General features: G+C 48.1%; 1 protein-coding gene across 3 annotated transcripts in view; it reads left to right on the forward strand.

Annotated features, from left to right (window-relative positions):
- ALG9 (ALG9 alpha-1,2-mannosyltransferase) overlaps positions 1 to 22,670 on the forward strand; it is a 155,655-nt gene that overhangs the window by 13,613 nt on the left and 119,372 nt on the right. For all 3 annotated transcript variants that reach the window (XM_040426440.1, XM_040426424.1, XM_040426432.1), the window contains exons 5-8: positions 6,854 to 6,942; positions 12,306 to 12,441; positions 18,045 to 18,132; positions 19,142 to 19,247. In XM_040426440.1, coding sequence (XP_040282374.1) covers positions 6,854 to 6,942; positions 12,306 to 12,441; positions 18,045 to 18,132; positions 19,142 to 19,247 — 419 coding nt within the window. The remainder of the gene's footprint in view (positions 1 to 6,853; positions 6,943 to 12,305; positions 12,442 to 18,044; positions 18,133 to 19,141; positions 19,248 to 22,670) is intronic.

A 22,670-nucleotide genomic window follows, 5' to 3' on the forward strand; every position in this document is an offset into this window, starting at 1 on the left:
GTTGGCGGCACTCTCTTGCAGAGCACCCTTCCTGGTTCTTCATAAGGATAAAGCGGTTCTCCGGCCCGTTCCTTCCTTTCTTCCGAAGGTGGTCACTGACTTCCATATCAACGAGGAAATTGTCCTTCCCTCACTGTGTCCCTCTTCTTCACACCCTAAGGAAAGGGAGTTACACCATTTGGATGTTGTCAGAGCTCTGAAGATTTATTTAGCAGCCTCCGCTCCCTTCCGCCGTACGGACTCCCTTTTTGTCATTCCGAAGGGTCCTCACAAGGGATTGGCGGCCTCTAAGGTGGCAATCGCTCGTTGGATTCGGGCTGCAATTGCGGAGGCATACCGCGCCCAGGGCAGGGTTCCGCCCTACTCCACCAGAGTGGTGGGCGCATCTTGGGCTCGGAGGAATCGAGCTTCGGCTGCACAGTTGTGTAAGGCGGCTACTTGGTCCTCCTTACACATGTTCACAAAATTTTACCAGGTGCATACTTATGCATCGGCGGATGCTGCCTTGGGCCGCATGATCTTGCAGACCGCAGTTTCTTAGATGCCTGCAGGGACGCTGTTTCCATGGGGCTGTGTTTTTTTTCTCTCCCTGTGGACTGCTTTTGGACGTCCCACGGTTCCTGTGTCCCCCCAATGAATATGGGCGAGAAAAGGAGATTTCTCGCCCAGTTTCCTTGGGGGACACAGAAGACCTTGGGTATAGCTCATCTCCCTAGGAGGCGTGACACTAAGTGAAGACTGTTAAGCCCCTCCTCCACAGCTATACCCTCAGCCTGGAGAGAGAGACTGCCAGTTTTTGCTTAGTGTCCAAGGAGGCAAGACACTCCCTGCTCTGCAGGGCTGCTTTCTCCTTGTTTCAATTTTAGATTTTTACTTTTTTATTTTATTTTTGTTCCAGATCATCAGGGATAACAGAGACGCACTAGACCTCTCTGTTCTCCCGGGGTTGAGCTGCGCCAGTGCCGGTCACCCGCACTGCTGCCTCCCCCACAGAAGGCAAGGTGGATCAGGGCAGCCTCGCTCCCCTACATCCCGCCAGCGCAAGGGTCGCCCGCACGCCAAGTCCCTCTCCCAGCGTCCTGCCACTACGGTGCCAGTAGCTGAAGGGGCGACCCTGCTGGAACGGACCGAGGGTGAAGACGACTATGGTGAGAGAGAGGCTTCTCCAGCCCTACGTCCCCCGTCCCCCCCGGTCTCCTGCGTGCCTGACCCTATACTGGGCCTATGGACCCTTCTGCCCATGCTAGACCTAGGCTGGCTCCTGGGCTGTCGCAGGGCGACATTCTGCTCCCTCTCTCCTGGCCTCCAGGACATTGGCACCCTTCTCCCTACAAGAAGAATGCCTAGGGAGCTGCGGAGGTCCGCAACTAGCTGCCCCTGACGGAGGGGTTATGCAGGCGTCCACCCTCACAGACCCGGTCTCAGGGTCCCCCTCCCTCTTACCGGCCACTACTTCAGGGCCAGAGGGCCCGCGCCTTGCTGCCACTGACCCTCCCTACTCTCACGGGCACCGTTCCAGGGGAAAGGAGGTTGTAGCTGCCGGCCATATGGAGCGCTGTTCTAGGCAGGTGCCCGCTCCAGGGGTGAAATGGCTGCCGGGTGCAGGGTCCTCACTTCCGGACAGCTGGGTGGGCACCGCGGCCTGCAAAATGAGCGCTTCAACAGCCCCGGCCGACCGTCGGAACAAAACTTGTGTTCCACTTCAAGGCCGCGATCCCGCTCTATCCGGGTCCCCGGCTCGCGGGGTGGGCACCCGCGGCCGGTATGTGCCGCTCCGTAGGCCCGGCTGGTACTTTAAATACTGTGCGGCCCCGGTCATCCGGGCGCCGCTAAAAATTTAGGCCCCGGCTCTTACGGCCCGCGGGGTGGGCACCCGCGGCCGGTATGTGCCGCTCCGTAGGCCGGCGGGTACTTTAAATACTGTGCGGCCCCGGTCAGCCGGGCGCCGCTAAAAATTTAGGCCCCAGCTTCACGGTCTACTAGGCCGCAAAATTCAGGCCTCTGTTGGAGGGGGCTGGAACTTCTCCAGGCGCGAATTCTTCCCGCCTGGAGGTTCCCCCGCCCCCAGAGGATCGCAGTGCCGCCCCCCAGGCCGGATCCCTGTTAACCCTTTGGGTACAGGCCGGCTTCCGATGGGCCTGTATGGGTGGATCTGTGCCCTGTAGGTGGCCCCCCTTTTATTTTATTTTTTTCTGCCTCAGTGAGGCTGTGTGTTAAAAAAAAAAAAAAAAAAAAAAAAAAAAAAAATTTTTTATTATATATATGACTTGTGGGCTGCGCAGGACGCTGCAGCCTCATCTCAGAGTGCTGCCTGTATACATGCCCCCCTTCCATAGGCGGCATGGTGTCGCGCTCCCCGGCTGCGGCGCTGCCAGGGTCTTTTTTCCCCTTCTAGGCGGTTTTCTTGCCCTCTCCGCGCTACGGTGCTGGTCAAGTGCATGCCTTTTCTGTAGGCAACATTCGTCACCCTCTCCAGTTATGGTGCCTGCCATGTGCAGGACCCCCCTCCTGGGCGGGATACTGCACTCTCCCTAACTGCGGGTTGGCCTTGTGCATGATCCCCCTTTCATTGGCGGCCTACTGCAGTTTCTCCGGATACAATGCTGGCCATGTGCACGACCCCCTTCCATAGGTGGAACACGGCACTCTCACTGGGTTCGCTGCTGGCCATGTGCGTGCCCCCCTTCCATAGGTGGAACACGGCACTCTGACTGGATTCGCTGCCTGCCATAGGCATGACTCCCTTCTGTGGACGGCATTCGGCACTCTCACTGGATTCACTGTCAGCCATGTGCATGACCACCTTACATAGGCGGTATGATGTACTCTCATTGGATTCACTGCCGGCCTTGGGTATGCCTCCTTCCCGGGTGGCGGCATACATACACTCCCTCGGTCGGTGGTTGTTCTCTCGCCGGTACATTGTTGGCCATGTGCATGACCCCTATACATAGCGGGGTGCTTGCACTCTCTCTGGATCCGCGGCCGGCCATATGCATGACCCCTCTTCTGTGGGCGGTGTACGCACTCTCACTGGATTCGCTGCCGGCCATGGGCATGCCTCCTTCGGTGGCATACACACTTTCTCACCGACTGCTCGCATTCTCCCTGGATGCGATGCTGGCCATGTGCATGACCCCCCCCCCCCCCCCCCCCCCTTCCTTTTCTGGGCGGCATACTACACTCTCACCAGATACGTTGCTGGCCTTGAGCATGGCCTCTAACATGGGTGGAACGCTTGCGCTTCCATTGGATACGGTGCTGGCCTTGTGCGTGACCACCCCTCATTCCATGGGTGGAATTTTGCACGCTCACAAGATTCAAGGCTGTCCTTGTATGTGCTGTACTGGACTTGCACATGTTCCCCTTCATTGGCGGAGTAGTTACACTCTCACGAAATTTCGGGTTGGGTGAATTGTTGCACACTCACTTAATGCTAAGATAGCCCTGTGCATGCCCCCCTTTTTTCACTAGGTGGACCTCCTGCGTTCCTGCTGGATACTGTGTGGCCATGTGCATGGCGCCTTTCTGGGCGAAGTATGGTATGCCCTACTTCTCTGACGTAGGTACGGCCTTGGGCATCACCCCCTTTTTGGGGCAGGCCTTTGCATTCTTGCCCACTGCAGTTTGCCAGGTACATTTCCCCCCTTTTTCGGGGCGGTCAGTTTGCGTTCCATCGCATACCATACTAGTCTTGTGCATAACTCCTTTCAGTTTGCACTCCCGTAGATACTGTGGCACTCTGTGGCTGGCCCTCTTCGCTGAGTGATATTTTTGCAGTGAGCGGACGTTCTTGTGCGTTGTTTCCTTCTCGTCCCGTAGGTGGGTTGGCCTTCTCACTGCTTACGGGGCTACTCGTACGTATGCCTCCTTTCCTCCTGCGACATACTTTTTCTCTTGGGATACGATGATTGCCGCAAGCCTTGCACTATTCTCTAAGGAGATCATTCTGTCCATCTGTGTAAGCCTAAGGTGTTGTCCAATAAACAACAAATGAATACCTTATATTTAAGTAGACGGGCTCTACTGTTCGCTACTGCACAGAGCTGGGTGGTACTCATTCATTTCGTTGGCCCATTTGTCCTTCCGCGGCATTGTTTCCCTGTGCTAGTGGTCGCATGGTCGAGAGCGCTGTCTGCAGCGCCCTTCGCATTTTATGTTGGCTCTGGCGGGACTACGGTCCCCTCGCCTAATACCATTTCCTCCTCTTCGGGTGCAGTGTGGTATGATTCTTTCCGGATTGGCGCCCTCGGTGCTTCAGTCTGATCTGCTACCAGGTTCGGGCCGCTCTTCTTGGGAAGGTCACCCAACTTCTCTTGGGTGCTCGCTTATACAGGTCTGGGGGACCTCCACCTTGGGTTCTTCAGGGTATTCGCCTTCTGCGAGGCGGTGAACCGGGCGTCTCTGTGTAGCGGTGTTCTGCTTTTGAGCTGTCCTATGGCCTCTCTGTTGCCCACTCCCCCTTTCGGTTGGAGGGTGTTATACCGGCCTCTGTCTCGCCTGCCTTTTCTCGCCGGCTCTGTTTGGCTCCCACTCGGTACAGATCATTCCGATGTGGCGTCTGTTCCGGCCACGCTTCAGAGGCTGTTCCTTCACTGCCCTTCCCTCTGGGGAGAGCATGGTTGTTCATGTGGATGGTTCTGGTGTTCCTTTTGAGTCTCCCTTGTCCACACTGGCTGTACTAGCTGTGTGCCTAGTTACCGGGTCTACCGTTTTCTGTCCTCCCGCTGGGTGCAGATTGCGTTTTTTCCATTCTAGGCAATGTTTCTGCTTTGGATTTACCTTCTCGGTAACTTGGGAGGACTACCATTTGGTCAGGATTGTCTTTTAAATCTCCCACACCGGAACTGTAGTCCGTCTTCCTGTGGTGGCTACATTGGCTTCGGCTTTAGCCTGTCTTGTCCTGGCGGTTGCTGGGCGGACCCTTCGGTTCCTGTCCGTTTGTCCTTCTGCTTCCCCACTCTGGGGGGATACGGGACAACCTTGCTCGGGGGCCGACGGGACCAGTTCTACCGACTGTTCTACCCGTGTTACTGGTCTGCGCCTGATCATTGGGTTTTCACCCGCTTGCCCAGGCGACTCTAGTGGGCTCGCTAGTGTTCGCTTCTAGCTGAGTTTTTCGTCCAGGATCTGTGGTAGGACTTAGGGCTTTACCTGGGGTTCTGTGGGAAGCTGGGCGTTCCCCCACTCTGCCTTTCTCCATGGTTCTGTTTTTCTCCAGTCCGGCCTGGACCTGGGGCTGGGACTCTGTTGCTTGAAGTATCAAGTGTCATTCCTGTCCTTCCTCTTTCAGCGTTTCCAGACCCTCTGGGCCTGTCAGGAACTTCTTCCATGGAGCGGCTCTTGGGTTCCTTTGTACTGTCCTCCGGTACCGTCCTGGGAACTACATACTAGGCTCTTGGCGCTCCAATTTTTCCTTGGAGCCGTTACAGAAGTTCCCTCTACTAACAGTTGGGTTTCTGTAGCCATCGTGTCTCTGATGGGTGCCTGAGTGGCGGCCCTTCTTGTTCCGAGCCTTCTGTCTTCCCCCAGGACAGGGCTGTTCTCCATTCCGTCTCTTCCTTCCTTCTGAAGGTGGTGTTTGTCTTTCATTTCATTGAGGCAGTCGTCCTCCCCTTCCCACCCCAGGGAACGGACACTTCACCGATTTGGACGTTGTTTGGGCCTTGCAGTTTTTACTTGGAGATCTCCGACTCTTGTCGACATTCGGTCTCTTGTGTTTCCAGGAGGTCCGCGCAAAGGGTTGACGGCCTCCAGGGTGGCTTTCCTCCGCTTTCTCAGAGTGGCTCTTGTTGTGGTTGCCGCACCAAGGGCAGGGTTCTGCTTTTGGTGTCACCATTCATTTGGCCAGAGTTGTTGGTTTTTTCCTGGGCCGGAGGCATTAGGCTTCGGCCATGCATTTGTGCAAGGCGGTCACTGGTCTTCCTTGCACACCTTACCGAGTTCTACAGGGTGCATACTCGGGCTTCGGCGTATGCTGTTTTGGGTCGCCTGGTCTGCAGGCGGCGGGTTTTTTGATGCCTTCGGGTGCTTCGCCTTGGTGCTGTGGTCCCTCCCCCTTTGGACTGCTTTTGAACGTCCCAAGGTCTTCTGTGTCCCCCAAGGAAACTGGGCGAGAAAACGAGATTTTTGTATAACTTACCAGTAAAATCTCTTTCTCGCTCTTTCCTTGGGGGACACAGCACCCACCCATTCTTTGTTCTTCTATGACTGTTTCCGAGTTTGTTTTACCCTTTGGGTAGTTGGCTTGTTGGTTCCAATTTTTGGACTTTGCCTTTTCTCACTACTTGGACACGCAACTGGCAGTCTCTCTCTCCAGGCTGAGGGTATAGCTGTGGAGGAGGGGCTTAACAGTCTTCACTTAGTGTCACGCCTCCTAGGGAGATGAGCTATACCCAAGGTCTTCTGTGTCCCCCAAGGAAAGAGCGAGAAAGAGATTTTACTGGTAAGTTATACAAAAATCTCGTTTTTTGTAAAACGTACCAGTAAAATCTCTTTTTTGCTCTTCATTGGGGGACACAGCACCACCTCCAGTATTGTTGTTCGGCCACAGTTGTGGCTGTTGCTGGTTAAAACCCCGTTGGGTTTTCGGCATGGTTGGTGTTCCATGTTTTTTCTTGGTTAGCTTGCTTCTCATACTGCTTGTACACAAACTGAAGCTCTCTCTCCAGGCTGGAGGGGGTATAGCTGCCAGGGGAGGAGCTAACAGCTTTATCTAGTGTCAGCGCCTCCTAGAGGACATAGCTATACCCACGGTTCCTGTGTCCCCCAATGAAGAGCGAGAAAGAGATTTTACTGGTAAGTTTTACAAAAATCTCATTTTTAATCACACACGCTTCTTATCTCTTTTCAGGGCGGTTTGCAAAAGATTTGGACTCCATGTTGGGCGGTTGATGTTGGCTTTCCTTGTCCTCAGCACAGGAATGTTTTGTTCAGCTGCTGGTAGGTGCCAATGATACGCTGGATGGTTACCCTCTCTCAGTACAGTGCTGTGCACTTACAGGAACACTTTTGTCAGCGAAGGGTATTTATTTTAGACTCCTAGAAAGCTTTTTTTCCATTTCGGCAGTATTGTATCATTGAAAATAAAATAGAAAATGTCCGTCTCTGGCAGTCAGCACAGAGAGATACAACTTCTATATAGATAGGTAATCCATAGTCAAGTTACTACAGTGCTGATCAAAAGTTGAAGACCACTTGAAAAATGGCAAAAAATCATATTTTACATTGTTGGATCTTAACAAAGTTCCAAGTAGAGCTTCAACATGCAACAAGAAGAAATGGGAGTGAGACAAAACATTTTTTGAGCATTCAATTAATTGAAAATAACGATTAAACAGTTTTTCAGCTGATCCAAATTTTAGGACCACATGCCTTTAAAAGACCAAATCTGTGCAAAGATGTGGATTCATTGTCATTCTCTGTCAGATAGTCACACGTTGTGATGGCAAAGGCAAAAAAACTCTCCCTTTTTGAACGTGGTCGGGTTGTTGAACTGCATAAGCAGGGTCGCTCACAGCGCGCCATCGCTGCTGAGGTGGGACGCAGTAAGACAGTCATTTGGAATTTCTTAAATGATCCTGAGGGTTATGGAACAAAAAAGTCAAGTGGAAAACCCCAAAAAATGTCATCAGCACTGAGCCGGAGGATCCAATTGGTTGTCCGTCAAGACACTGGACGATCCTCGACCCAAATTAAGGCCCTTACTGGTGCTGACTGCAGCCCCATAACCATCAGACGGCATCTGAGACTGAAGGGCTTCAAAAACAAAAAACTTCTTCAAAGACCTCGTCTCCTTGAACGCCACAGAACTGCTCGTTTGGACTTTGCAAGAGAGCACCAAACATGGGACATTCAAAGGTGGAAGAAAGTTTTATTCTCTGATGAGAAAAAATTTAACCTTGATGGTTTCCAACGTTACTGGCATGACAAGCAGATCCCACCTGAGATGTTTTCTACGCGCCACAGTGGAGGGGGCGCCATAATGGTCTGGGGTGCTTTTTCCTTCAGTGGAACAATGGAGCTTCAGGAAGTGCAGGGGCGTCAAACGGCCGCTGGCTATGTCCAGATGTTGCAGAGAGCATTCCTCATGACTGAGGGCCCTCGTCTGTGTGGTAACGACTGGGTTTTTCAACAGGACAACGCTACAGTACACAATGCCCGCAGGACAAGGGATTTCTTCCAGGAGAATAACATCACTCTTTTGGCCTATCCTGCGTGTTCCCCTGATCTAAATCCAATTGAGAACCTTTGGGGATGGATGGCAAGGGAAGTTTACAAAAATGGACAACAGTTCCAGACAGTAGATGGCCTTCGTGCAGCCGTCTTCACTACTTGGAGAAAGGTTCCCACTCACCTCATGGAAACGCTTGCATCAAGCATGCCGAAACGAATTTTAGAAGTGATCAACAATAACGGCGGAGCTACTCATTACTGAGTTCATGTTTGGAAGTTGGATTTCTGTTTTGGGGGGGGGGGGGGGGGGGTTAAGTTTTTTTTTTTGGAGGTGTGGTCCTAAACTTTTGATCAGCTGAAAAACAGCCTGTTTCAGTTTATTCGTTGTTTTCATTAAATTGAATGCTCAAAAAATGTTTTGTCTCACTCCCATTTCTTCTTGTTGCATGTTGAAGCTCTACTTGGAACCTTGTTAAGATCCAGCCATGCTAAATAGGATTTTTTGCCATTTTTCAAGTGGTCATAAACTTTTGATCGGAACTGTATCTGTTAGTATAATACAACATCCGATTTATATACCCCAACCGTGGGATGATTACTTATTCAAGTAATAACTAAGCCTGTGGCAATCATAATACTAAATACACAACCTACATAGAAAATGCCAGACCGCTTGTACTATATTAAATCCTTTATTACAGAAAATCACAATTAATTACATACATGATTAAAAGAAATTGCAGGAGATAAAAAACGACATCACTGGAGGAAACATACAGTGGATACAAGTCCTTGTTCATCCAACATGAGTATTCACTAAAGTGCATATGCAAAAATTCATACATGGAAAACAGGAATATAGGACAATTACCCATACTGTGTCTCCTCCAGGATGGCGCCAACCCCAACGCGCGTTTCGGCGTACCTTCGTCTGACGCTGTATGATAGCTTAGATGCATATAAAGGGCTGCCCATAATTATTCATACCCCTGGCAAATTTTGACTTAAAGTTACTTTTATTAAACCAGCAAGTATTTGAGAATCTGTGGAGGGAGCTAAAGATCAGGATGATGGCAAGAAGACCCTCCAACCTGAAAGATTTGGAGCTAATTGCTAAAGATGAATGGGCAAAAATACCTGTGGAGACATGCAAAAAGCTGGTCTGCAATTATAGGAAGCGTTTGATTTCTGTAATAGCCAATAATGGCTTTTCTATTGATTATTGAGAAGGGTATGAATAATTTTGGACAACAACTTTTTTGCTCAAATGTAAATAAAAGCTGAGAAATGTTTTTTTTCCACAATAATGCCTCTTGTACGTCGTCTTATTATCATTGGGAGAAACCTATGTCATTTCCCGTCAAATTACTTGCTGGTTGAATAAAAGTAACTTTAAGTCAAAATTTGCCAGGGGTATGAATAATTATGGGCAGCACTGTAGCTATCATATAGCTTAGATACATATAGCTTAGGGAGGGAGCGGGCACACTGTTGACTCTTTCTGCACGGCTGCCGGAACTGGTAATGATCGCGCATGCGCGATCCCTCACAGGAGCCGCGGCAGCCAGAGGGGAGAGAGGGTGGTGGGCACACAAGGCTCTGATGTTTCGTGTACACCGGGCCACTCCCTAAGGCAGGGAGAAGCTTGTACACGAGACATCACCACCGGAGTCTGGTGGATGACGTCAGGGGTCACATGACCCGCATCAGCAATTCAGAATGCCTGCAGAATAAATAATGTGAGTAAATTACAAATGTATTTTTAATAATCTTAGACATATATAGATATGTCTCGGATAACCCCTTTAATGGCATCTGTCAGCAGATTCTACCTATGACACTGGCTGACCTGTTACATGTGCTCTTGGCAGCTGAAGGCATCTGTGTTGGTCCCATGTTCATATGTGTCTGTATTACTGACAAAAATGAAATTTTCATATATGCAAATAAACCTCTAGGAGCAATGGGGGGGTTGCCTTTATACTATATAGTCTCTTCTCTCTCTGCCACTGCCGCTACTTCAAGTGATAGGGCCAGACATGATGATGTTTTCACTTCCCGGTCCTCTCAATCAAAGTGGAGAGGGCGCAACTGCTGCAGAGACGGTGGAACCCCTAGGTGTAATGGCAACGCCCCAATTGCTCCTAGAGGCTCATTTGCATATATGAAAACGTCATTTTTGGCAGTAATACAGACACATATGAACATGGGACCAACACAGATGCCTTCAGCTGCCAAGTGCACATGTAACAGTTCAGCCGGTGTCATAGGTACAGAACTGCTGACAGATGCTCTTTAGAGAGCCAGGACAAGAAGAAGAGTACATGGAGTGACGTCACAGAATTATTTCCAGAAAACTATCCACCCATCTTCTCCATTTTAAATGACATAGAATATTCACATAAGGCTGATATGTGAGATAAAAAATGTGATGAAAGTGTCCCTTTAAATGTTAATTTCTCGTAGCTCCATTTCCCTTTCACCAGCTTTCCGTGGCCGGATTCTAGGCACAGTATACACGCCCTAAGAGGGCTTGTCTTGTTGGAGTGCAGAGTCCCACTCCCGATACCCCCGGCAAATAGCTGATTTTGCTGGTCGAATCTTCAACCAGCCAGGCAGTTCTGCAGGCGAAATGTATTTTATCACATGGCAGCCCTTGTAATCCACCATTATTAGTCCCAAGGCAGAACCTGATTTTATCACTGAGCACTGTTTGTCATTGATGGCTGCATCACAGGAGGGTTGGAGAGCGCTTACTGCCATCATGTATCGTGCGGGGACACACAGGACCAACACCAGGTGTCATGGTGTGAGGCACCATTGCCTGTCTTGACTGTTTGTCTTCGGTATGGGAACCAGTACTACTGCTTTTTTTTTTTTTACTCAGTTAGGAGACGTTATCTTGTTGGTGTCCAAGAGCTCGAAATGACGTAACACAGGAGGATATGACCATTACCATGCCAGCAAGCAAGGGCAGATGTTAGGCTACTTTCACACTTGCGTTCGGGGTTCCGCTTGTGAGTTCCGTTTGAAGGCTCTCACAAGCGGCCCCAAACGGATCCGTAGAGCCCCAATGCATTCTGAGTGGATGCGGATCCGCTCAGAATGCCTCAATCTGGCTCCGCTTGGCCTCCGTTACGCTCAGCAGGCGGACATCTGAACGCAGCTTGCAGCGTTCGGGTGTCCGCCTGGCCGTGCGGAGCCAAACGGATCCGTCCAGACTTACAATGTAAGTCAATGGGGACGGATCCGTTTGAATTTGACACAATATGGTGCAATTTCAAGCGGATCCGTCCCCCATTGACTTTCAATGTAAAGTCTGGACGGATCCGTTTGAACAACTTTCACACTTAGAATTTTTTCTGAACTATAATGCAGACGGATCCGTTCTGAACGGATCCCAACATTTGCATTATAGGAGCGGATCCGTCTGTGCAGACACCAGACGTATCCGCTCCGAACGCAAGTGTGAAAGTAGCCTTACTCAGTATCACTGTGACCCTGCCAACATACACCCTGCTGCAGAACCCAAAATATGGGGTGCACCCCCTTTTGGTTGTGTGATCATTGACCAAAGCGCAACTAGCAGTTTATACTTTGTCAGTCTCAGCACACTCGCATTTGGCCTTGTGCACACAAATGTATTTCCTTTCCGTGTCCGTTCCTTTTTTTTTTTTTTGCTGACCGTATGCGGAACCATTCATTTCAATGGGTCCACACAAAAAAAAACAGAAGTGCATTCCGTTTCCGTATGTCTGTTCCGGAATAAAAATAGAACTTGTCCTATTATTGTCCGCATTATGGACAAAGATAGTACTGTTCTATTAGGGGCCAGCTGTTCCGTTCCACAAAATACAGAATGCACACAGACGTCATCCGTATTTTTTACAGATCCATGTTTTGCGGACAGCAAAATACATAGTCATGTGCATGAGCCCTAAGAGGGTTGGCCCATCTCAGACATTGATGACCCGCTCCCGTTGCCAGTGCTCTGACTCGTATAACTGCTCATGTTCTGTCTATTCGCTTTGTGATTGTCCTCGTGTCTCATATGATCCTTTTTATCAGTGTGACTATGAGGACCTTAGTTAATGACTTGACGTCCGTTTCTTTCCTGTTTCTTCCTGCAGCGTATCTCCCTAGCAGTTTCTGTATGTATACCACGCTGATCGCTATGACGGGCTGGTACATGGAGAAGGTCTCTGTGGCTGTGCTGGGTGTTGCTGCCGGGGCCATTTGGGGCTGGCCTTTTAGCGCTGTACTCGGGTAAGACGCGTTGTTATATATGTGCTCACTGTATTCATCACACTGCATCTTGTTTTTTTTTGCAGGAGCCGACTCCTTTAATTCAGTGCCTGCGTTTAGTGTATGCAAAGCTGTAACTTACACGTGCACATCCATATGGTCTACTTGATTGGCTCACCGTATTAGTTTACTTTGAAGTCTACATCAAAGCCTGTCTAACCAGACAATGGGCTTACAGATCTGAACTCAGCGGTGCATTCATTACAGATCTGCAAGGCTATATTCCCTTGAAGTTTTCCTCCACTTTGATCTCCCGCCTGGCCTGACATTGGGCATGGAGATGCACTCCTGCACTCTGGGTGGTACAGGTGCCCTGGCAAAAGTATGACGCCAGCAGAGTATTGTGCACAGGTCCAATGCTAATTAATTGGGCTGTGCAAGTACGCTTTCCATGGCAACTGTGCCATCCTGCCTGCAAATGTCACTATGCCTGCTAGCTCGAGATCTAAAGTACTTTGAAAGAGTTGTTTCATGAAGACAACCCCTGTTCGTATACCCTCTTAGGACACATGGATGTCATTATCAGAAAAAAATTATTTTTGCGGTATTACAGTTCTCTGGGGTTTTACTTCAAGCACCCTTAAATGGGTTTTCCCATATCAAACTATGGGGGCATATTGATAGGATATGCCCCCATTGTCAGTTGAGGATCCCACACCTATCAATCTCGTAAACCCAGCCGGCAAAGTGAAGAATGGCGTACCACGCTTGTGCAGCTGTCCTCCATTAATTTCTATGAGGCTGCCGTAAATAGCCGAGTGCTGGTTTAGCTATTTCTGACGGCCCCATAGAAGTGAATGGAAGCGGTGTCAGCGCAAGAGAGATGTGGTCACATTTATTTCTATGGGGATTCCAAAAACAGCCATCTATTTTCGGCGGGCCAATAGGAACGATTGCTGGTGGCCGGACCCAGCACTGCCGGCTTTGTTTTAGAGAAAGGTGCGGGTCCCACCTCTGGCGATATGTCCCCATTGTCTGAGATGGGGGAATACCCCTTTAAAGTGTCACTGTACATTAAAAACAAAAAAACAAGAAAAAAAAACGTTTGATATGTCATATGGTCGGTGGGGGTCTGAGTGCTGAGGCGCCTATCACTAAAAGGAGTAAAAAGAAGCTCTCTCTCTCTATCTGCTGCAAGAGACTTGAGATGGGCTCATAGACTTTCTTTTGAACCTTGTTCAGCATTGAGGAGAGAGTGCTCTGTGAGTGCTTCTTTCTCCTTGTTCTAGCTATTGACGAGGGCTAAGTGCAGGGACACTTTAAAGGGGTTATGACAAATAACGTACCCCGACTGATGTCGGACGTCAACTACGTAGAGCCAGCGAGATACGGTATGGTCACAGGTTACCAAGGAGTGACGTTACGCCCTCCTGGAGGAGCAGGTAAGGTCAGTCTTGGTACAGTTTTCAGACTCTTCAGCTGCTGGACGGTGGTGAGCTCCAATCCCGTGGTCCATTGGTCGACCGCTCTCAGCAAGGCTCGCATGTGATCGGCCCAGCTCTGGGTAGGACCCCGCTGCAAACTTCGGAGCTTTTTCCGGTACAACTCAGGGGTTAAGTTGTACTGCCGGACCAGAGCCTGCTTGATGTCCTCATAGCTCAGGATGGTCTCACTGGGCAGGTACCCGAAGATTTCAAGGGCTTTTCCCCTGAGTTGTGGTGTTAGAAATCGGACCCACTGGTCCTCCGGCAGCTGGTACTGATGGCAGGCCATCTCAAACGCCAACAAGAAAGTGTCCAAATTCCCATCTTTGTCCAGCAGGGGCAAGTCCTCCGCCTGCAGTTTGGGAATCCGGATCTCTGGAGACTCACATCGGGCTGGAGAGGGCTGCTGGAGCACTTGTAGCTGGTGCTCACGCTCAGCCTTTGCTTGCTCGCGACGCTCTGCAGCATGTTCCCGGTGTTCTGCAGCTTCTGCTTGCTCGTGACACTCTGCAGCTGCCATGAAGATCTCGTAGGAAGCCTGGTCTCCGGCCTGGAGACGGTCTAGGGCAGCCTGTAGGAGAGAAGCCGAGCCTGCCTCGCTGGGGGGATGGGCAGGTGGCGTGAGGCCCACCGCGGACCTTGCCTCCAGCAACTGGCTCCTTGGGGAGCTTTGACTGTGCTCCCCCTCGCCTTGAATAAAGTTGCCTTCCACCTCCTCTCGGCCCCCTATCTGGACTTTCATAGCATTGGCCATCTCCTTAGCTTTGCTCCTTGTGATACTGGCCGTCATTGCAACTGATGCTCAGTGACACAGACTGCAACCTGATGCGCACACACACTTTATTGTATTTGCACTCAGACTGTCTAGTGTTGAGCTGATCTTAAGACTCCAGCGGCAAAAGCTACTGCTGGTTGTCTTTAGTGTCTGGGAGTATGGGTCCCACGCTCACACACACTAGTATCTCGATCCCATTTTGCTGCCACCAATATGTGACGAATACCGTACCCCGACTGACGTCACCCACGTCGAGCTCACGAGATACGGTATTGTCACGGGTTACCAAGGCGTGACGTTATGGCCTCTTGGAGGAGAGGGTAAGGTCAGTCTTGGTACAGTTTTCACAGACTCCTCCTGTCCACACGGGCACAGAGAGGCAAAAAGCTGAGAAAGCCTTTTCACTGCCCCAGTTAAACAGCGCGTTCTCAGCCCGGGAAATCTGCCACCAGTTTCTTGTTTGATATAAGCCTGCTCCGCTAACGGGATTATATAGGGTAAGAAACCAACCCGCGGTAGCGTATTACTAGGCCGAAACACGGACGTGGGGATTCGTGATCGAGATACAAGACAGCACAAGAATAAATTATATATTAGATCGTTTTAAGGGCTCGCTAGACAATACACTATACACACAAGGATATATACAGTGGTCTGAGGTTACAAATACAGGTGGTATGGTACAAACAGGATTAAACAGAGCGAAAGTCAGTTTACCCGATGGATGAGTCCTTTTGGGTTGTGATGAGTCCTTTGCTGTAGTCACATGGAGGGCAGTGATGTCAGTAGGTTGCAGGTCCCTCTAAACACATGGCACGGTGTGACCCTCCTCCCATCTGCTGGGCTGGCAGCACATGAGCCAGAAAACCGATTAGGGCTCATGGCTCCAGAGTCTAAGCATAGTACCGTTATTTGGTTTCTGTGGGGAGTTATGTATATATCCCCTCCCTGGCATCCCACCACCAAGCTTGTGGCCACAGGGACACAAATATGCATCTGGTTTATGTCTGTGATGGACGGGCGATTTATAATTTCTTATAAATCGCTGGTTCCGTGATGTATTATAACATGCATTAAACTGGGGAATGGCCTAGACCCCTGCAGAGAGGTTTTTGCTGTTCCATTAGCTGGGTTCCTGGCTGGCTGAATGGAGGTTAGAAATGTAAACAAAGGTGGACTGCTAGAAGCTCTCTGCCATCTTGCTGGTTTTGAAGCAGGGCCGCCCCCTGTGGAGCTCACTACCTCTGCTACCTTTCAGCAGATGGTTGGTGTAGAAACATGACTGACAGTAAATATTAATCCATATTCCTCACAGGGGTTGTCTGATTATATTGATTACCGGCACCTCGCACTCCTGGCGATCAGCTGTTCTGCAGTGGCTCTGGTGCTGGGACTACACATCTCTGTCCATTGTGCAGCACCACTGCTCCCATTGAAGGGAATGGGAAAAGCACTGCAGTAATCGGCTCCATCCAACACACAATGTGTGTAGTCCCAGCACACACTGCAGAACAGCTGGTTGGCGGGGCTGTGAGTTGGGAGAACCCTGCCAATCAGATATAGATGGCCTATTCTGAGGAAAGGCCATCTCTATATAAGGAGTGGGCCACACCGTTAATTCCAGACAAATGAACATTTTAAAGGAGTTTTCAGGGATAAAAATAAATAAATATTTAACATAATAAAATTTGTCATTATACATACCTTTTAGGACTCATCACCATTCCTTTGGCATCACTGTTTGTGTCCATAGAGTGGGGATATTTCAGTGGGCAACTTGTAACTGCAGTATGTCATTACTGGCTAATAATCTTTATTTATATAGCGCCACCATACTCTGCAGAGCTTTAAAATGCAGAGGGTGCATGTACAAATCAAAATGGACATCACAGGATAACCGGCTAATATACAGCTGAAACACTATATTACACTCTAGGAGGAAATGGGAGTGACACAAAAAGTAAAACTGATATTTTCTAAAATGGTCCAGTCATCTTTGTACTACCGTAAATAGAATAGATGGAGCTGCATGAGGTACCGTAATGCATTGAGTGTGGGGATTACTGACAGAAGATGGCGTTCAGTTCTGGAAAATGGAGGGCCAGGGGGTTAAATGGGGAAGGGTCAGTTTAGGGGTACATGGTAAGCCTGTCTGAAAGGACGTGTTTTTAACGCACGTTTAAAGCTAAGGAAATTGGCTAGTTCTCACTTGTGATTTCTTATCCCTATGAATGGCACACCGTCACATAGGTATTGTAACGAAGATGCGGCAAAGGACCTGAACATTTTGAGCTCCGTAAAAGGCATTAAAGGCTATGGACACCTTTTGCATTGATTTTTTTTTTTTTTTTTTTGGTTCATTTGCTTCCTTAATTAAAGAAAAAAAAATAATTTCTTCCATTTTGCTCTGCCACCCTCTCTGCTCTCCCCATCTCTTCTTTTGCATTAGAGATAGCAGCAGGGAGGGGATGGAAGATGTACACCGCGGATTGGAGTACAGAGAGAGTGGAAAAACAAAAACAAAAAAACACGCAACCAGAACTGGCACATATTGTGTATTACGCTGAGGATTTGTCACATGGATCTTTGTGTTGCAAACCTGCAATGTTAGACAGTAGAGAGAAATTCTATGAGACTTCCCAAATCTCATTTCCACGTTATGGAATATTTCCGTACGTAAAACTAACCTGTTGTTTTAAAAGTCACAGCATGCCAGTCACGGATTTGTCGCAGGAGACTCTTTTCTTCACCAAATCCACATGAATACGTTTTCATGCACATTTGACATGGATCCGCATTAAAATCTACAAGTCCTAAATAAAATACAAATTTGAAAAAATTAAGAATCCTTGCCTCTCATGTGCTTCCCTGGCTCCCTTGTCTGGTTCTATACCGGTCTCTTTACAACCCAGGTTCCTGCGATAATGTCTTGAGTACTCTTCTGTTTTCTGTTTTTTTGGCATTTTTGCCGCTGAAGATTCTTGCAGAATTTCTGTGGAAAATGTCAGTGACATTTCTATATCTTTTCACCGGATACACAGACTGTGTATCAGTGTACATAGAGAGGAGAGAAGTCATTGGCAGCCTGCTGGTAGCTAGTGAGGTCAGCAGCATCCTGGGCACACACCTCTTCTATCCAGCATGCATTACTGGACGGGAGGCGGGCTCATGAGAGAAGTCTGAAACTTGAAGCAGGTTGATAAAAGAGTGAAGGAATGGAAAATGAAACCCAGTGCAGCTTTTTAACTCTTGGTAACCAGTAACATACTGTATGTGAAAATATAATTTTTCCCACATCAAAGCAGTCCATAGCCATTAAACCAGTTTCCTATCATAAAATATCTCAATTCCTGCTTTATTTTCAGGGTGCCCGTCGCCTTTGATGTGCTGTTTGTGAAACACAAGTGGAAGAGTTTTATTAATTGGTGTCTAGTGGCGCTGATATTATTTCTGGTAAGTTTAGACTCTGACCTATTTTCGTTTTTGCATGTCAGGCTTACCTGCTTAGCATAAACCATATGGAAAACTATTAGCTATAGAAAGTCTATAGAAGAACACACTTCTGTAGTACAGCTCTGCCTGCGCACGTCCCCCTAATGATCGCCATCTAGCTGCTTGTTCTTCACTTGCCTGCCCCTACCAGTGGTTGCCCAATGGGTAAGCTTGTATGTTGCAAAAGAGAGCCCTGGAAATAGACATAGTTCAGGCCACATGCACATATAGTGGAAATGCTGCAAAAAGAACCCGCAGGGGGATCTGCAGAAGCAAATCCCCACCAAATCGTTTGGATTTTTGTGCAGAGTTGATTGCAGATTTCACCTGCGGAGAACAAGCTCCAGTGCATGCCGGCACCCACCCCAAGCAGGCGCGTCCTTTCTTGGCAAGGTTTTGAAAACCGCGTGGAAAAAAAAAAATCCATAGTTGTATGAACTGCGGAGCGGATTCTTGTTGGGAATCAGTTGGAGCCAGGACACATGATTTTGCTGTAGGTTTCAGCGCGGAATACGTGCCAAAATCCGTTGTGTGAGCATGCCCTTAGCTGGTACTGTACACTGTGGATTTGCCACATACAAATCCGTGCAGCAAGTGCATATGGCCATAAAGGGGTTGTCTCAACGGGAACATTGGTTGCATATTGCTAGTTTATGGCACCAATGTCAGATAAGGGCAGGTTCCACCTCTAGGAGCTGCAGCTATCTGTAAAACAGAGCGCCCACAATGTTTCTTGTGGTACATGGCAAAACTGGGGAGCTTCCTGGCCATGCAGTGTCCTGTAGAGTATCCTCTCTAGGCTCTATCTGTGTCCTCACTATTGGGCTTTGCCGGATCAGTCACATTAAGGACACCACGGTCATCCAGCAGTCCCAAATGTATGGTTTATATGTGCTGTAATCTGCCACGTGTTTGTCTTTTGTTTAAAAAATGACTGCGTTCTCTTTGTTTTGTTTTTTTTGTGTCACAGGTTCCATTGGTGGCCATTGATAGTTATTATTATGGAAAGCTTGTGATAGCCCCTCTTAATATTGTCCTGTATAATGTCTTCACGCCTCATGGACCTGATCTGTACGGTATGCACCAAGCACTTATCTGTCGCTGTCTCATCATGTTTTTACTTCACGTTCACGTGTGTGTAACAAAAGCTCGAAGCACCCATCCTGAATGTATCAGTGGGGTCCCATGCACCCGGCTTATGACAAAACCGTGTCATTTTGGCATATGCTGGGCTGGTGTGCACTGGCTTACCTGTTCTTCTTTGCACAGGAAAGTGTAGTCTGCTGTGCTTTATATAGAGGAGCACAATATACGGTTTCTTGCAGTCAGTGAAAGATGTGTGACACGGTACACTTATACAGCGGCATTCGTGGGTGGTATTTGTTAGGGCATAATCCCGACATATAGCTCTGATGGAAGCACAAATGACGTCAACAAAGCCTGAAAACAATTGTCTATCTATCTATCTATCTATCCCATATCTATCTATCTATCTATCCCATATCTATCTATCCCATATCTATCTATCCCATATCTATCTATCCCATATCTATCTATCTATCTATCTATCTATCTATCTATCTATCTATCTATCTATCTATCTATCTATCTATCTATCTATCTATCTATCCCATATCTATCCCATATCTATCTATCCCATATCTATCTATCCCATATCTATCTATCTATCCCATATCTATCTATCTATCTATCCCATATCTATCTATCTATCCCATATCTATCTATCTATCTATCCCATATCTATCTATCTATCCCATATCTATCTATCTATCCCATATCTATCTATCTAGCTATCTATCTATCCCATATCTATCTATCTATCCCATATCTATCTATCCCATATCTATCTATCTATCCCATATCTATCTATCTATCCCATATCTATCTATCTAGCTATCTATCTATCTATCTATCTATCTATCTATCTATCTATCTATCCCATATCTATCTATCTATCTATCCCATATCTATCTATCCCATATCTATCTATCTATCTATCTATCCCATATCTATCTATCCCATATCTATCTATCTATCTATCCCATATCTATCTATCCCATATCTATCTATCTATCTATCTATCTATCTATCTATCTATCTATCTATCTATCTATCTATCTATCTATCTATCTATCTATCTATCTATCCCATATCTATCTATCCCATATCTATCTATCTATCTATCTATCCCATATCTATCTATCCCATATCTATCTATCTATCTATCCCATATCTATCTATCCCATATCTATCTATCTATCTATCTATCTATCTATCTATCTATCTATCTATCTATCTATCTATCTATCTATCCCATATCTATCTATCCCTCTATCTATCTATCTATCTATCCCATATCTATCTATCTATCTATCTATCCCATATCTATCTATCCCATATCTATCTATCTATCTATCCCATATCTATCTATCCCATATCTATCTAGCTATCTATCTATCTATCTATCTATCTATCTATCTATCTATCCCATATCTATCTATCCCTCTATCTATCTATCTATCTATCCCATATCTATCTATCTATCTGGGAAGAATGTTGTCCTTGAATTGTTCCAAATAGTAATTCTAAAAGGGGTTGTCCACCTTTTTATTAAGGTGGAGAGGATAGACCATCACTATCTGATGGGCAGGGGTCCGACACCTTGAGCCCCTCCCAATCAGCTGTTCAGCAGTAGCTCCGGCACCAGAAGCGCCCAGCTCCATCAGCATTATAGCGGACTGGACCCCCGCTGATCAGCTAGTGATGGCCTGTGCTGGGGAGAGGCAATATCTTAATAAAAGGTGGGACAACCCCTTTGATGTAGACTTTCCTCCCCCTTGGGATATATAGCAGGTGTACACTTCTGCCAATACTGCAGCTATTCATCACTGTTCCCTATTGATAATGGATGGGAGAGTTTTATTCTTGATTTATCGGCCTCCTTCCCACCGTCGTACCATGTGACCCACATGTTAACTCTCCAAATACACAGTGGGGGTCATTTATCAATAATGGCATGATTTGCGCCAAAAACATACTAACGTTACAAATCAAAAGTGGTTATTTTTTATTCATCTCGTATATCAAAAGGTGCAGACTGCTTGTAAAATGTGACTTTTTTTAAATATCAACTTAATTATCCGCCTATTTCCCTTGATTTGCGACATTTTAACACCAATAGCGCTTAAATAAGACTTTAATTAAACTGAAAGGCGCCATTTCAACCACCCCTGTCCAGACCACACTTGCGACTTTTGAAGCATATTTGAGACATTTTCAGTGGTAAATTGCGACTTTCTCGCCCATATTCATTGGGGGACACAGGAACCGTGGGTATAGCTATGTCCTCTAGGAGGCGCTGACACTAGTAAAAGCTGTTATCTCCTCCCCTGGCAGCTATACCCCCTCCAGCCTGGAGAGAGAGCTTCAGTTTTTTCTAGTGTCAATAGGAGGCAAGACCACCCTGCTCTGCAAGGGAAGCTCCTGAAGGTTTTTTATTTTACTTGATTTTCCTTCTTTTCAAGTGGGAAACAGTGGTCGCCTCGCCTCCCTTTTCTTTTGGGGGAGCACGCCAGCGTTGGTCTGCCACGCTGCCTCCTCCCCCACAAGAAGACAAGGTGGACCAGGGCAGCCTCGCTCCCCTGCATCCCGCCAGCGGAAGGGTCACCCGTCCAAGTCCCTATTCCAGCGTCCTGCCACTACGGTGCCAGTAGCTGAAGGGGTGACCCTGCTGGAGAAGAGGAAATGTGAAAATGGCGGCAGGAGAAGGGAAGAGGATGAAGATGAGGTGACTACACAGGACTAGGTAAGGGGGGGGGGGCACTCTGGTGCAAATTCTTCCCACCCTACTTCCCCCTCACTCAGAACCTGTTGAGCTCCGCCCACCTGGCCAGCCTTAAGCCTTCCTGGCCAGCCATTTCTTTATGCCGGGCACCGGGTTATCTGGGGTTCTCCCTCTTGTAGTGTGTATAATGCGGAGGAATTTTACCCCTTTCCTGCCTCTCTAATCAAGGCCGGCATTCTAGTTTATAAAAAAAAATAAAAATGAATATGTGCGTCCATACGGGTCCCCCTCCTCAGCCCTCATCACTGCAGGACCACCCTGTCTGTGTGGTCTCAGACTGGGCCCGTGTCCTATCTCTGATGAGGAGGACCTCTCATAGTTCCCAATCCGCCCTCCGGGGCCGTTTGGTTGATAATTCTCCTCCTTCGCAAATCCGCGGAGGACAGCTGAAGTATTCCCACTCCACCCTCCGGGTCGTTTGGTTGATAATTCTCCACCTGCGCAATCCAGTGAAGGACCTCTGAAGGATTCCAATCCATCTTATAGTGCAGACTCTCTGACATTCCCAATCCACCCTCCCGGGTCGTTTCCACCTGCGCAATTCAGTGGGAGACCGCTGGAACCTCCCAATCCGCCCTCCGGGGCCGTTTGGTTGATAATTCTCCTCCTTCGCAAATCCGCGGAGGACAGCTGA

This window comes from Bufo bufo, chromosome 1, assembly GCF_905171765.1.
Source record: "Bufo bufo chromosome 1, aBufBuf1.1, whole genome shotgun sequence".
Taxonomy (NCBI): Eukaryota; Metazoa; Chordata; class Amphibia; order Anura; family Bufonidae; genus Bufo; species Bufo bufo.